We start from the raw sequence: 16,092 nt of genomic DNA on the forward strand, positions 1-16,092 counted from the left end.
TGCTTCTAGCAGTGGTGCCTGCAGCATACTTGCAGGCTTCACCTCTGCCTTATACTCTTGGCACGCACACTGAGCTTTTGGCAGCCAGATTTTGATAGGCTTCCAGGACTGGAAATTGTATTTTCACAGTTGTGTTTAGTAACCTTGGATGGACCTTTCTTCTTTGCATTTGTTCATTTGTATTTTGAACATCGTCATGATTTGTGCCAATGAATTCCACAGTCCAGTTTTGCATTGTGCCAAATTATATGTATACATCTTCTGGTGTTAGTTTGTAATCTGCTGTATCATAGCCATGTTGGTGTCCTGTATTTTCTTAGGAGAAGTAATGAATAACCATTTCCTGTAGACTTTATCCTTGTCATTCAGTCGTACAGACCTCTGTAGTGTCTGTCTCTTGGTTGTCTCTTCCAGTCTGAAGCCTGCCAATTTGTCCAGTCCTTCTTGTACAAAAACTATTCCATACCAGTGACTGTCTGTCTCTCCCTGCTTTGTATCTTTTCTATTTCTTCTGCCTTCGTTTGAGGTGGGGTGACCAGAATGGATAGCCAGATTTAAAATGAGGATGCATTATTTATACAGTGGTGTAACAATATTTTCTTTCTCGATTCCTTCATAATTACTCCTAGCTCTCTCTTTGCCTTTTTGACTGCTGCTGAGCCACCTGCCCACAGAGAGTTATCCGCAGTGACTACAAGGTCTCTGTCCTGGGTGGAACAGAGCTAATTTAGAGCCTATTGTTGTGTATGTATAGTTAGGGCTGTGTATCCCTGTGAGCACCACTTTACATTGTATCAACATTGAATACCATTTCCCTTTTATTGTGCACTCAGAATTTGTAATATCCTTCTGCAGTTCTTTGCAGCTGGTTTTACTTTGACTGTCCTCTTTTTTTTCCTTTTATTTTTTGTCAGAAAACTTGATCACGTCACTGTTCACTCCCTTATCCAGATCACTTTACAAACAGCACAGCACAGATCCTTGTGGGACCCTGCTGGTAACCTTCCTCCATTGTGAAAAATGGCTCTGCATTTACACTTCATTTCCTATGTTTTAATCAGTTACGGAAAGTCGTGTAGAACTTGCCCTCTTAATCCTTGCCACCTTAGCTTCTGCCAGAGCTTTGACTGGGGACCTTCTCGATGGCTTTTTGGAAATCCAGATTCACTTCAAGCCAAATCATTGTTTCCTGTGTGCTTCCTAACTCTTTCAGTGGCCTTTAAGAGGTTTGGGAGGCAGGACTTCCCTCAACAAAAGACAAGCTGATTCTTCACATATGTATCTCATATATGTATGGATGTGTTCTAATCAGCATTTATAGCTTCAGTGAGTGTGCCACCTTGTAGCAGCAGAGTTGTGCTGTTCCCCAGACCCTTGCCTTGGAGGAGTTTCCACTGGCGCTTTTGCCAGCGTGCCTACAGGGCAGCTAGTGTGGCCATGGACAGTGGCAAGCAGCTGGGGGCCGGCCACCTCTTTGGCCACTACACCTGTGGGCAGTGAACCAAGTGCTGGGAAAGCCCTTTCCCCCAGCTAGTTAATCGATGTGAAGTACTCCACTTCTGGTTTTTTCCCCCTCGCCTTTTAATCTTAAAAACAAAAAGGTGAGGCGGGGGGAAAGAGGCGAGCCTCTGTGCAGCCAGATACACAATCTCATTTTTCTTCACTTCCCGTTGATGCAGGTGTAGGGGCTATTTTGAGAGAATGCGCAAAGGAGAGTAAATTGTATTCTTACTTTAGTTTGGAAAACTAACCATAGCTGCTTCAAGGATAGAAAGTTAAACTTCTTTTCAGGTACCATGTGGGGTTTGTTTCCTTCATCTCCATTTCCTCCTGCATTTCATTGGTGGAACATCATGATTTGTTTTCAAACTGCAATTCTTTAAGTACTTTATAGTTCTCGCATTTAGAAATGGTCTCTCTTATATAGATGTCATAATGTACTTGTGTCAGTACTGAACGTGGCATAAAAAATCAGATGCTTAGTGAAGAGATTTGAGGTCTTTAAGTGCTTTATTCCTTAAAAAAAAAAGACACTAAGGTAGAATGTGTGGGGCAGTCAGACTGTTCAAGCAAATAACCATAAATACTTTACTGCATGAAGATGATTCTTGTTCTCTCCTTTGCATGGTTTACTGAGAAAAGAAAGATCAGAACCTTGGAATAGGATTGTCTGTACAGTCTAGAGAAGTTCTTGGGAAGTTCTGTTCTTGCTGACTCATAATACAAAAATAAATCATCATTTAATGAAAAAAGAAATTGCACACTCAAAGGCAATAAAAGGGCAATAATTCTTGCATTGAGTGCTACTTCAGACTGTGGAGCTCATTGGCACATGGAAGTCTTCTAGAATTTATTGAGAGTCCAGAGACACAGTGGAGCACAAGAGCAGTCAGTAGCGTTGAGAATTTTAGAAGAGGTTCTTCCTCTGCATCAGAGCTTAAGTGAGCCCAAAATGCTAAGAATCAGAATGAAGGCTTGGAGAGAGGAGTTGGAGTGATAAAATGCTAAAATAAATATAGACAAGCAATATGAATCAGTTTGTTCTTATCACATTAGCTAGGGTGAGGAAATAACTTCTCATAAACACCATGCTTCTGCAGTGTTTGTACCTCCAAGAAATATAAATGTCAGTCAGTTGGTACTGAGAAGGAAAATAACCAGCTACACGAATACCCATATGTTCTCTATAAGCCAGAGACAGCTTTTTGGGACAAAATATTCATAGATACATATATAGGATGCACTGCTCAGCTGTTGCAAGTCTGGCTCATTCCCCTAAGGCTATTTTCCGGGAGGAATTCCTAGCCTTCTTTCCAGTTAGACAAGTGCAGCATCTCCACTTCACACCCGTAAGGGGAGAACAGGACTGCAATCTACACTTAAAATCGCTGCAAGCTTTGCTTACTTGCTTTACTGTATGTTTCCAACCAAGAGGGACAGTTATCATCTCTCAGGCAGAAGTCAAGACTTGAATCATATTAATTCTGAGCAGTGTGAAATATGAAAACAAATAAGAACTGTGTGAACTTCACAAACATTTTAATAACTCTTATTTGTTTATGTTTGTGCAAAAGGTACAGACTCACAGGAGCAAGAAAATACAATATCTGAGGTTCCCCACCTTACACCATGGATATATGTTTTTCCCTCACAGCAGCCTGAGCTTAGGAAGGAGGAAGATTTCAGCCTAAACGCCAAATTTTCTTGACATCACTAAAGAGGCTGTCAGAGCAGATCTGTCTGCATTCTGTGAGCCAGTTCAGGAGACCGCTGTTGGTCCCTCGCAGCTTAGTTCTTGTGGTGTTTCATGCTGAAAGCCTTTGATGCTTGTACCAACATAGCTGCAGTGGATTAAGGAACGTTTAGCAGAGGAGAAATTTTACCAGCTCATTCTGTGTCACCTCAGTGGGACTGAAACATCAGATGTACCTCACTTTCTTCTCCCAGTTCCCTTTCACATTGCATCACACCTCCTCCGTGTGAATGATACCATTGCCTTCTGCTCTCGAGCATAATTGAATTGATGATTTTAATGAATTGTCATTGCGGTGCACTGCAGGTTCTGGGTTGACCAATGTTAAAACAGAAGAGATATCTGAAGTGAAGATGGATGCGAAGTTCCGGCATGACTCAGGGTATGAAGTTCATCATCAAAAGCTGGTGAGTGAGCAAACAGCGCTTTCCACACGTGGGTTTTGAGTTGCTGATTCAGTATTGAGCTAGTGAGTCAATTATGGCCATGTTTCCCCTGAGTGACATGGATGTTGAAAGTGCCAACAAGAAGTTTTCACATGAACAGATGATGATTTTTCTGGTTCCCTCTTAAATGAGAGTAAACCTGGAATAATTTCAGCAGAGGATGGAAAGCCATTAAGTCTCACATGAGATGAAATTTTGACAGTTCCTGCCTTTGCACTGCCACGTGACTGATGTGGTCATATGGGCAATACTTGTGCCACAGTCCGTCTGTCATGGTCACAGAACTAAAGAGGAGGGATCCAGAGGAAGGAAAATGCTAAGTAAGTTTAAAAAATACAAAAAAAAAAAAGTTTGATGGAGACATGTAGCGTGGTGCAGCAAGAAATAGAGTGACACCGTTTCAAGAATAGATTCTTTTTCTGCCAGAACAGATGGTGGTGGTACACGAAGAAGGCTGAACTTCATGGAGCATAACCTTTCACAGGATTGCCTGCTTGAGATAAGAGGAGATTTTCTATTGGCCTTAATTTTAATTTGTACTTGGCTGTATCTGTGTGTTTTGTTCCTTAAGGTATATTAAATTATTAACAGGTGAAGGGCAGGTAGGAGCAAAATATTGTTCCTTACATGAACTGTGCTTCTTATGAACACAAAAATAACAACCAAAAGCAATGTAAGTAAGAACAAGCATCTTCTAAAAGCTTTTTTCAGTCCCTTAATAAGTAATGAAGAACCCATACAGCAGTGTTGACTCTAAACCTTTCCTGCTTCCTCTTTTGTAACGGTATATTACATGATGAGATTTCAGTTCCATGACTTTCAGTATCCTGATATTAAACTTGAAAGCTTTTTTTCTTAATATATTCTTAAAGCTAAGTAGTGTTGAAAATTAAAATTAACATGGGACTCAAATTTGCATTTGAACTAGGCAATCACTGTGTGAAAAGATATTCTGCCATCTCTTTGATGCAGAGAACTGAGAATTCCCAGTTTGACAAGCTAATCCAAAATGCATTAGCACTAATTTGGGAAATTCTGATGCGCTTAGCTCAGATGGGTTAAATATCCTGATGGAGTAAACCCATGCAGTTTACTGAAGGAAGGGAACTTGCAGGAATGTGTTTTAGACACAGTAGTTACTGACCCTGTGTCACATGCACTTCACAGCAGCAACCTTTAGTGTTTAAGTGGTTTGATACCATGCTGAGCAGTTTGGTGCTGAAAACTACCCTTACCGTGGTGGCTGATAGGGAGTGCGTTGCGATCCCTGCACTTGGGTAACCTGTGTGATGCTTAAAATGGGACCTTTCCGGCTTTTTCAAGCATTTTATGCCGTACTTCTTACTGATGGGTACAACCATTACTTAAAAATTAGTAAGCTGTCCTCTAGGTTCTCTTTTCAATTGAGACTGAGCAAGGAGTCCGGTATTGCTGAGAAAATACTGGACCGACGCCTCACAGGACACTGCTTGTTTACCACACGCCATATCCTAGCTGATGCCCTTCTCCATTAGCTTTAATTCAAAAGCAGTAAGCAGAAAGAACTTTCATCTGTGTTTTCCTTCTCCTGTGCTCTGGTAGGATTTACTGAAACAGTCTCCTTAGGATATTGTTTTGAGTTCAGCTGCACATTGTCTTTTACACACAAGCTTCTGAATTGAGCTGAAATTGCGGTTATTTTCTCCTTTATGAGTGTTAACATTTTAACTGTACATTAAGTTGATTTTCATGGCTCAGAGTGCTTAAGGCCTTCCTCTGTTGCACGTGTCTATTAGCTGGGGCATTTCACAGTGCTCTGGCATAGTATGGTAACAGAATCTCAGTCCTGGGCAGGTAAAATTGACAGAAGAAATTATTACTTCACATCATGCCAACACTGTCCATTGTTTGTACTTTCTGGTGAATTCTCAACTTTGTCTAAACACATTTCTTGCTTATGACTAGGAGCAATATAAATATTTATACTGCATGCTTTAATACCTCTCTGAGGAAGGTTGTGTTTCTTAAAGAGTGCAAATGTTGTATGGCTCATTATAATTCTCAGCTGGTTTCCTGCTTCCCTCTGCATTTTTGTTAAATACTTGTCAAAGTATTTAGTCTTTCAGAGTGAGGTAGTCTTACAATTCTTTGAATGTGTTTTATTCTTTAATTCCTTTTTGCCCATTTTGGTTAAAAATAATAATAATAAAAGCCTGCTATTGACAAGCGGACAAAAGGTTTGTAAAATATGCACAGATGTAAAATAATCCAGCATATTCCTTGGACACAAAACAGGATGGTGAAAACAATCACCCACTTTTCATACTTGCTCTTGTTGCTAAAAGCCAGTCCTATTAAATGCATAGTAAAGCATCTTGCTGTCCACTGTTTTGCCTTATCAGTACATATAATTCTATTGCATCTTCTGTTTTTCACACAACTGTTACCTCATCTAGGTCCCACATGAGTGTTGTCATCATCCAGGTATAGCTCACTCTCCCTTTACTCTGCAGAATCTAGAAGCATCCCTGGTGGTCACTTAAATCAGCATGCCTGTTTTTGTTGGACTCTTGTCTCTTTGGTGTGAGAATTTTCTCCCAGCTGGTTACTTGCAAGTTTCACTGTTGTCCTACAGGTCTTCACTCCTCTTTTATCAAAGAAATGCATCATAGTCCAAACAAGCCACACAGACACAGGTTTATGAACACTTTCATGATTAGCATTCTGAAAAATAAAGAAATCTGTATGCTTCCTGGTTACTCCTCTACAAGCTTATCAGTCATTTTGCAATTAGCTTAACTTGCTTACCCAAGAAAAAAAAAGCAGCTCCTAAGACCTGTGTAAAGCAGAGACATGGAGATGAGTCTTCCCCTTCGCCACAGCACTGCTACACCACAGCCATTACAGATTTCCCAAATTGCTCTTAGCCAACTACGAGAGCTTTGTGGTACAGCAATCCAGTTTTGAATAATTAGGATGACATGATACTCTTTAATTACTGATACTTCAATAGGCTTTATATTGCGGTGGCAGCTGAACAGGTTAGCGAAATACTCAGTGAGCTTTTTACTAGTCACCTTCCTTTATTTTTCTTTTGTAGGTGTTCTTTGCTGAAGATGTGGGTTCAAATAAAGGTGCCATCATTGGACTAATGGTGGGAGGTGTTGTCATAGCAACAGTGATTGTCATTACTTTGGTGATGCTGAAGAAGAAGCAGTACACATCTATTCATCACGGGGTTGTGGAGGTAAGAAAATTGACTACCAAGCACAGCTCGTGTCACATGTACAACACAAATCAACACACTGCTCTATAATTACATTTATAAACAAAGAAACCCAAGGTCAGAGTGGTTGCATCTAGCACAGTGGAATCAAAATTGCCTTATTTTGTAAATGCAAACACAATATAAACCATGTAAAGCTAAAGCTGGGTGTAAAACCACAAAAACCTCTTCTGGAACTATCCCAGACCAATCACATCATAATGTGAAAGTTCATTTTACAGGAAATTTAACAGCAGCTAATAAGCACATACCGCACAAGAGGAAAAAATAGTTTTACTGTTTTTGAGAATTCACACACACAGATTTCTTTATTCAACTTTCACATAAACATTTGAGGCACATCTTCTGTGGATTGTGCTGTATACAACAAGGATTTTCCTTGTATACAGATACTTTATTACTTTTTGTTCTCTCTCTTTTGCCACTAAGCTTTTGTTTTATGGCTAATCTGAAACTCGTAGATGTGAGAAACAAATAATATATAAGACTCTTATATGGGATTTTCAAGTTGAAAACCCTTGTCTCTTCCCAATATACCAAGTAAATTTATGGTCAATTTACAGTAGCTTAAAATACCTCATCTGTTGCTGGGTTTTAAGACAAGATCTCTGTAAGTAGAAAAAGTTAATTCATGAGAACTGGAAGGAAGTTCATGTAACTTTTTTTTCTCCACATGTATTGATACCTAGTTTGCTGTCTGGTTTGGGGATAGTACTTGTATTAGCAGGCACCTGAGACACTTACATTGTTTTGCCTTCCAAAACTGGTGTTTTACATTTTTGATTGAAACTAAGTCTTGTTCAAGTCCACAGTTTATGTTGGTTTCACCTTGAGTCAAATGAACCTTGCTTTGGTCGTGCTGGAGACAAACATGCTTCCTGCTGCATCTATTCCACTGTCTGGGGCAGTGAACTGTCTTAAAAATACTTGAGTAAGACTCTGTCTTAAGCCTGTGTTTGTGCGTCCCTGTGTCCATGATATAGTTGCCCATGTGGTTTGAAACCTTCCAAAGGGACGTGGTCAGAAGAGCACTAACTGTTTGGGGTGAGATTTGAGCAGACAGCAAGCCGTGCAAAATTTTGGACCGTGAGGCAGAAAATAGCAAGCAAGAATCTCAGCTTCAACTTCCATATGAAAGCTTCCAGCCCATTTTGTAGAAAATGTAAACAGGTTTTAGTTTTAAATCACCTAGTTGATAGCTGCTGCTAACAATTGTACAACCTGAGACCCTCCTTTGGCTGAATTTAGCGACAACAGAATAGGTCAGGAGGCTTGCTAGGTCAAAGCCCCAAATCAGACATTGAAGGTGGTCATACCGTTGTTGTAGGACCTTAAAATTTCAGATGGACGTCACCTGATGGAATGACGTGGCAAAGGTAATCCTCAATTCCTACGAGCTTTCTTCAGTGACAGTGAACTGGGAAATGTTGGACTAGAAATAACGTGCACACTCTGAACAAGTCATTCATGTCAGAATGACAGCATCATTTAGGGAATAAAAAATTTTACAAATAAAACCATAAAGGTATAGCATGTGGATCTACCAAGAATATTACTCAATTTATAGTACCACACGGTGGATGGTGTTGCCTTGTAGCTTTGTGGCATTGTGTCTGGCATTGGCAGGCAGGATTCCTTGTTCTGCCAGACTTGCTCTGTGGTCTTGGCAGACTGCATAGCCTCACTGTCTGAGTTTCTCGCCTGCAAGAAAGGCATAACATCTATTTTTGTCCAAGGTTGGTGAAAATTTTGTAGCACTTACTTTGGGGAGAAAAAAACACTCAAAGATCCATATACAATTGATGTTTAGTATTAAAATGTCTTCAAAATTAAGCTGTTCATTCTAAAGAGGAATAATTTATTTAGCAACAGTGCACCTTTAATGTGCTGTGCACAAAAAGCACAAAAGAGCAAAATCACTTGATGTAAAAATAACTGTACGTCAGCTCTAGGTTGGCTGAGTATATTTTAATAAATCTTGCAACTTGCTTGTGTTGCATGTCAGAAGTTACTGTGAGCATTTAACTCTGTGATAATGGGTACAAAGTAGGTCCTGTTCCACCTATATTCTTACTTTCCAAAAAGTCAACTCCGACTGTAGTACTTTTTCTCATTTCACTATTTCTTCAACAAAAGGCATTATTAAAAATCCTGTTACCCTTTTTTTGAAGCTCTTAGGAGGAATATACTTGTCCTATTTAGAAAAAGTGTTGTAATAATTTTCTTCCAAGTCTGAGAATATAAATGTTTCAAAGTGGTTCAGCCTCTCCAGGAGAAGGAGTGCCACAGTTAAGTAAGTAAATGACCAAGTGATTGAAAATTACTTACTATATGTGCGCGTAGGCGCTCCGGCAAACATTTTGAAGGTGGTGTTTGCTGGTGCGCCCACCCCAGCTGTCTGCAGGAGGTTACTTCCTCCATGGAAGCAGGTGGCAAAAGAGAAGTTCTCATCTCTCCTGCGCTCCAGACTACAGCTGACTGTCTCAACTCCTCCTCTTTCAGGATCTCCTCTTTGAAGCTCATTTTCTTTCTGTTACGGAGGCAGCACCTCCAGCAGGAGCATGTGGGGAGAGGTGACAACAGGAGGGCTCACGGCAGTAGCAAAGCAGCCATTAAAATCGCTGTGATACTCTCCAAAGTCCATCTCTCAGAGTCCGATCTGCAGGTGTATATTAGGCAGCATCCATTTACCATCGTTTAAACAACAACGTTGTGTTCAGTGCACCTCTGAGGGTTTCCAGCACCTCCTGTCTGGGCTTTTGATCTGCCCCATGTGTGTAGAGGCAGCATGTGAATTTTTCTGCAGCGTTACCATCTTCCTGACTCCCTGTTAGGTTTTTCTGTGTGAAAGGTCCATAGGCTGGAGCAGAAGAGGGTAGGTGGATGAACAGTCTCAAAAGAGGTTATCTACCTGACTGAGCTGTTTTCTCAAGAGACGTGGCACTGCAGAAGAGAGAAGTGTCTCGACAGCACCAGAGTACCCTCTTACATGCTGTGTTCAACTCCTGCCACCTCCGTAATGGGCGCAAAAAGCTTCTTAAAATGGTAAAGGGCTTTAGGGCTTACTGAGAAGGAGATACTCGTGTTCAAGGCATGTCACTTGGCAGAGCAATACCTAGGACAGAGGATGTAAGAAACAAGAGCAACAGTTTGGCAGAGTCTAAATGGGTAAAAGTGAGTAGAAGAGAAGACATTCAGGATGAGTGACAGTGCACGTAAGTCGGCAGTGAGATGGATTACCCTGCAGCAGAAAGCTACAGGAAGGGGAGGAAGTACCAGCACTAGTCATTTCAAAGGCTACAGGGGAAATAAATAAAAAAAAAATAGACTAAGACTGCAAGTACAAGCCCCAATAAATCCCTTTCACCTATAAATGCCATATTTCAGAGGTTATTGGACTTTTACTGTAAACTAGTTGTATCAAAGTGGGTCTTTTTAATATGGAATATTGTGCAAGGATGTTAAAAACTCAGTCTGATTTTACTGTCCTTCGTCACATTTTTTGTAATCTTTCTCCTCCCTGATTTTCTTCCAAGTTTCTCTAGTTTCTTGTCAATTCTTTAGTCTCTTCTGCCTTGCACTTTGTGTGATTCTTTTTTATTTATGTTGTTGTCTTACCCCGTTTCTTTCCTGCAAGCAGGTTATGCTGTGTGCTTATCACATCTGCTAGTCCTGAATAAAAAGCGCTGAGTGGGAGGCTTAAGCTAAAACGGGTGACAGAGTTCAGTACAGTGTTGTGTGGAGCTTAAATGTGAAGAAATACAGCACAGGTTCTGGCACACCCCTCCTTTGCACCCCAGCCTAGTGGGGAGAGCCTCCTAGAAAGGAAGATGCTCTCAGGCCTGTGTTGGTACACAGAGATCCTGATCCCTCAACCCGAGAGCTTCATATTGCGCTTTAATTTCAAGCTAGAAGAGAATCTTACAGAGCTGACGGTGGGTTTAGCTGTGAATTCTGAGGCTCCCGCTTCTTGATTTGGAGAAGCACCAGATACTCCGGTAGCATGGTGTTTCTGTGCACAAGAACCACCTCTGGCTTGATGCTACAGCAGCCTCTTCAAAAATGAAAAGGGTGGCTTTTCCTCTGCACTTGCTTTATATTCTTGTTTTCTGTAAGTGCTGAAAAGCCTACAGGGACATTTGCCATTTTCCCTGCTTTGTTCTCCTCTTCCCTTCTCAGCCATGTTAGTGACAACTTCAGCTGCAGCAGCAACATTGTCACAGCAGAAATAGTTAACGCTGTCGAATTTGCATGGTCCTCAGGGCAGGGATTAGGCCTTTCACATGTTTGTACAAGACCTATATGGAATGGATTTGTTAGGCCCTACTGCTGTTATACTGATGACATAGATCGAAAAGAAGCACTCTGCCGAACAGCAGTAGCGTCAAGGGATTGCCAGAAGTTCATCCGCCGCATACGGATATGGGTGGTGTACCCTTGCTGAGGGAGAAGTTGGCAACCCCTGGAGAAAGGACAGGCGAAGCAGCGGGAAGCAGCCCTGCCTCTGGAGATAGCTGACATGAGATGAGCTGAGCGCTGTGAGCTGTGGCAGTGCTCTCACTGTAGGTCAGCCTTGAGCAGCAGGCAAGGATGAGTCTTTAAAATGCAAGTGCGCAGTTGTGCGCTGGCTGCTGAGCACGTCGTTGTACAGAAATGTCCTGGGGATTTGGGTGTGGAGATTGAAGAGGAGACAGGCTGTGAAATTCCCATGGTTCTCCTGTCCTTGGTGGATCAACATAATTGTTGACAGCCAAGCTGACCACTCGCCGCTCACGTGGGCTGGCCCAGGGAAGCTTGCGTCCTGCAGCAGAAAAGAAGTTTCTTGTGTCACTTTTGGAGGCGGAGAGGGGAGCAGGGAAAGAAAAACACTTTTTCCTCCCTAATTTCTAGAACAAGAAAAATCTGGAAAGAGCAACTTAAAGCAAGAGTGCCATCTCTAAACAGGATCTCACTGCCTGAGAGTATGTCACAGGAGGTGAAGAAATAGATGTATTTTGGGTTTGTTGCATAAGAGAATTAGTCCATGCAAATCCAACTTAACAGGAGAAAGCTGGCCTTTGAATTACAGTATTTTAACAGCAAAAAAGGCCAAGTTACATTACAGAATCAGAAACACAGGGAGCACCGTGTCAGCTCAGCCCAGTCATCCTTCCTGCCTGGTGTCCTGTTCCCTGCCGGCAGGAGTCACGGGCTTGCTGAAATGTTCGGGACTCCCAGCTATGGAGAGTTTCACAATAGTTTGCGAGCAAAAGCGGTTATGTGACTCTTAAAGTTGGGTATTTCACAAAAATGTGCAAGTATTGCATAAGAAAAAGAGATTTGATGGAAGATAAAGTGTTGTTTGAAAATGCCATTTGGGAGTTGGAACATGGACAAGGAGATGTAGAAGCTGCACAGGTATGAAAACGGCTCGGATGTGGGGTTAGCAGTTCATCTGAGCAGTCCGATACACCTGCCACCCACAGAACCATCTCTTCTCTTAAGTATCAAATGAAAGAACATCAAGACAGAAGGTGTCTGAGGAGAGCCATTTTCTGGTGATACTGTAGGAAAGGTGGTCCTGTGGTATAACCTACCGCAATAAAAGAACAGCTGCAAAAATAAGCTGAGCAGCCTGCATTTGTCCCTAGCATGGAAGAACACAACCTTCAGTCTTCCTCCAGGGTATCAGGTAACAACTTACTGAAGGTCACAGTCTGTCCTCACTAAGCTGAGTTATTTCAGTATTGTAGAGTAGATTTAAAAAGAGTACCGGACGTAAGTACTTCTCCTTTGCTTTTTTATTTAAAGGTTAGGGTAAGTGAGCCTGCTATGTAAGACTTCTTGAGAGAATACACTTTCCATTATCCAAAAGTCTATTTTTATGCTAAAAAGTAAACGGCTGTTTTTCCTAAAGTTCACTACTTACAGGAATCCACAGGAAAATGTTCATACCTAATACTTTAGTGTAGAGTCTTAGTCACCTTCCTGATTTTAAGTTTTTGACCATGTAAAATGCACTTTTTACCTTCTCTTTTAAGAGCTGTCAAATACTAGATATGACAGATAGCCAATGAAATAGCTGACAAGCAGGTTTTCTTAGCTCTGTTTTCATAGACGGTTAGGAAGATAGCCAGGATACAGTAGGTTTTGAATACACAACAGCTATGGAGCTCAGACAGGAGAAGTAAAATACCTAATTAACATTTAGAGACTGTTCTCACCCGCTCTAATTTGATGGTGTTTTATATTACTGTAATGTTCAGTGAAGGAAGAAAATAATTTGTGGAGCAGCAGGTATTCAGTGGAGGAATCTTGACTGACCTGTCTTTGTGCCTGTCTTCCAAATAATCAAGAAAGGTCAATTTTTGTTAAGTAGAGAAATACCTAAACCATTGCAGGCACGTCAAGCTATTTGTCTCTAAACTGAACCAAACTCGACCTTGGAGACAAAGAAGTTCTGTTTCTGTGAGTGCAATGGGATTTTTTGCTCGCCTTGTGCCTGGCTACTCTGGCATTTCCTTGCTACCCTCATTTTATTTTTTCCAATTAATTTTTCTTGGTCTTGAGACCACAGCGTCTGCAACAAATCTGAGAGCACAGTATAGACAGAAGGCAGCCTCAGGCTACTTCCTTCAGCTCTCTAGTGAACTTTTTCTTTTCTTTGGAGATCCAATTGATCCCAAGTACAGATACCAACGTATATCCTAGGGGGAAAAAAACTTACAATGGGGAACTAGCAGGGAGATGTGAAATATATCCCCTTCTTTTTGTTTGTGGAGCTTCAGGCTTCCTGATCCAGACAACAAAAACCAAAGCTGGTACTGTTGGGTTTGGTCAGCTGGTTTTGAAGCCCTGCAGCAAAAAAATAAGTTGCAGAATTGCTCCTGTTGCCTTATCTTCTCCTCCACATTACTCTGTCCAAAAAGTGAACTAGCGCTATCCAAGCTGGAAGGGCCGTCTTGTGCAAGTTGCTGTTCAAAGCTGTTTGCTGGCTTCTCCTTGATCGCTGGGTGCAGTGCTGACTGTCGGTGGTGTTCGTGAGGCCACTCACAGTAACTTGGAGAGAAGAATTTTCAGAGACAGTTGTCTCTTCAGGCAACGTGAGAGCCTCCAGGTCCTAGGTTTAGTACTCTCTTTAGTGGAGAAGTATCCTTATCATCTCCCAGCCACCTTTCTTTTAGAGTTTTTTATTAGATTTGGACTGAGCTTGGGACCTAACTTACTTTCCACATTGCATGTTAAAAAACAAACAAACAAACAAAAAAAAACCCTGAGGTGGGATGGATAAAGCTGTCCTCAGCTTCAAACCCTATCGTGTGTTTCAGAGGATGCTTTCTGGCTGAACACACAATGTACGTTGGGTGGCCATCCAGTGGGGAAGCGTGGGGTACGCTGTGAATTAAGCAAGAATCTGACCCTGGTTGTTTCTCCTCGCGACAGGTGGATGCTGCAGTGACACCAGAGGAGCGTCACCTCTCCAAGATGCAGCAAAACGGCTATGAAAATCCCACCTACAAGTTCTTTGAACAGATGCAGAACTAGGACACCACAGCAGCCTCACAAGTTGGACAGCAGAATGATTGCTTCACTGCCCATCGGTGTTCGGTTATAGAATAACGTGGAAAGAAAGAAAAACACTCTGTTTTATTATTTACTCATTATCGCCTTTTGACAGCTGTGCTGTAACACAAGTAGATGCCTGAACTTGAATTAATAAAATCAGTAATGTATTTTCTCTCTCTTTCTCTTTACATTTCAGTCTTTACACTACATTATTAATGAATGTTTTTTGTGTACTGTAAAGAGGTTAGCTGTATTTAACTAGTGCATGGATAGATTCTCTTTCCCAATTATTTATCATGTAGCTCCTTAGCCAGTTGTATATTATTCTTGTGATCTGTGACAAAAATTAAGTCCTAATTGAAATATGCTTTAAGAATTGATGGGGGATGCTTTCTGTGTCTGTGGGGTTTAGCTGCTTCTCTTTGCTGAGCATTTTTTTCTGATCACTATGCATTTTAAAGTAAAACAACATTTTCTAAAAAGTATTCCAGATGAGTTATTGAAATTCTTTTCCTCTGCAGCTGCATTTTATTGTACAGATTGTTGCTCCTGCTGTATTAGTGACGTAGAAATCATGGGAATACACATTCGTTTCTTTGTGCCTGTTTTATGTGCACACTTTAGGCATTGAAAGGTAAACTTTATTTTCTTTTCCATGTATCTTTTTGATCTTAAAAAAATATTAAAAAGAATCCCTGTTAATTGTGGGCACTTCGGGGGGGGGAAAAGTGCCTGCTGGTTGAAAATTAACGGGGATCCTCTGCAGGATGATTGTACAGAACCATTGCTTATGAATTGATAGCTTTCTACACTGTGTTACATAAATAAATTAAGAAAAAAATGTTTGGGCAAGAGTTTTCTTTGGAGGCAGAAAACAAAAAGATTTCTGAAAGCCACTTAAACAGAAAACATGGATGCTCACACTGAGAGAGGGTTGGGAAGGGGTTTTCCTACAAGGATCACGGCACTCGCAGTCGGACCAGAGCGGAAGGAAGGCAGCAGCGAGACGGGGTGGGAAGTGAGGGGCACCGACTTTGGTTCACCTGCCCCTCTGAGACGTCATCTCTTTTCTTTTCCTTTCTTTCAGTTTGTATAATAGTGTTTTAATGTAAATAAATACATTCCTGGAGGAGCCCCATGGTAGTGGTGTGTTTCTGTGCCGACTAGCACCCTGACTCGTGCAGAGGAGCGCGGCGTGAGTAACTAACGGCCCCAGGAGCGACTCGCCGGCAAGCTCTTCTCTTGCCATCGCTGCCGCCGGGCCTGGGCACGTTGCGCGCTCGGCTTCCCGGCGAGGTCAGTGCCCTGCGCCGTGCGGAGTGCAAGGAGGAGCCTCCCAGGCTGCAAGACCATCCAGCCCAGCGCTGCGGCATGACAGCGGGTTCCCGGGAAGGGTATAAGCAGCACCACCAGTAATTTTTTCCCAAAAGCTGCAGGGGTGGGGCAAAGCCATTGCTGAGCTGTGGTACATAAACCCCAGCCTGGCACCTTCTGCCCGTTGCCAGCTGGCAGCCCGGCTGAGAGCTTCCCTCAGCCAGTGGCTCTGCGGGGGCACGCCGGCAGCGCAGGGAGAGCGCGGGAAC

The 16,092-nt window shown here is 42.0% G+C and overlaps 1 protein-coding gene across 6 annotated transcripts in view; it reads left to right on the forward strand.

Moving 5' to 3' along the window:
- APP (amyloid beta (A4) precursor protein) overlaps positions 1 to 15,641 on the forward strand; it is a 182,739-nt gene extending 167,098 nt beyond the window's left edge. For all 6 annotated transcript variants that reach the window (XM_010297079.1, XM_010297077.1, XM_010297078.1 and 3 more), the window contains 3 exons: positions 3,560 to 3,660; positions 6,779 to 6,925; positions 14,387 to 15,641. In XM_010297079.1, the coding sequence (XP_010295381.1) occupies positions 3,560 to 3,660; positions 6,779 to 6,925; positions 14,387 to 14,488 (350 nt within the window). In that variant the 3' untranslated portion in view covers positions 14,489 to 15,641. The remainder of the gene's footprint in view (positions 1 to 3,559; positions 3,661 to 6,778; positions 6,926 to 14,386) is intronic.
- The last annotated feature ends 451 nt before the right edge of the window (positions 15,642 to 16,092 follow it).

This window comes from Phaethon lepturus, unplaced genomic scaffold (assembly GCF_000687285.1).
Source record: "Phaethon lepturus isolate BGI_N335 unplaced genomic scaffold, ASM68728v1 scaffold8941, whole genome shotgun sequence".
Lineage (NCBI taxonomy): Eukaryota > Metazoa > Chordata > Aves > Phaethontiformes > Phaethontidae > Phaethon > Phaethon lepturus.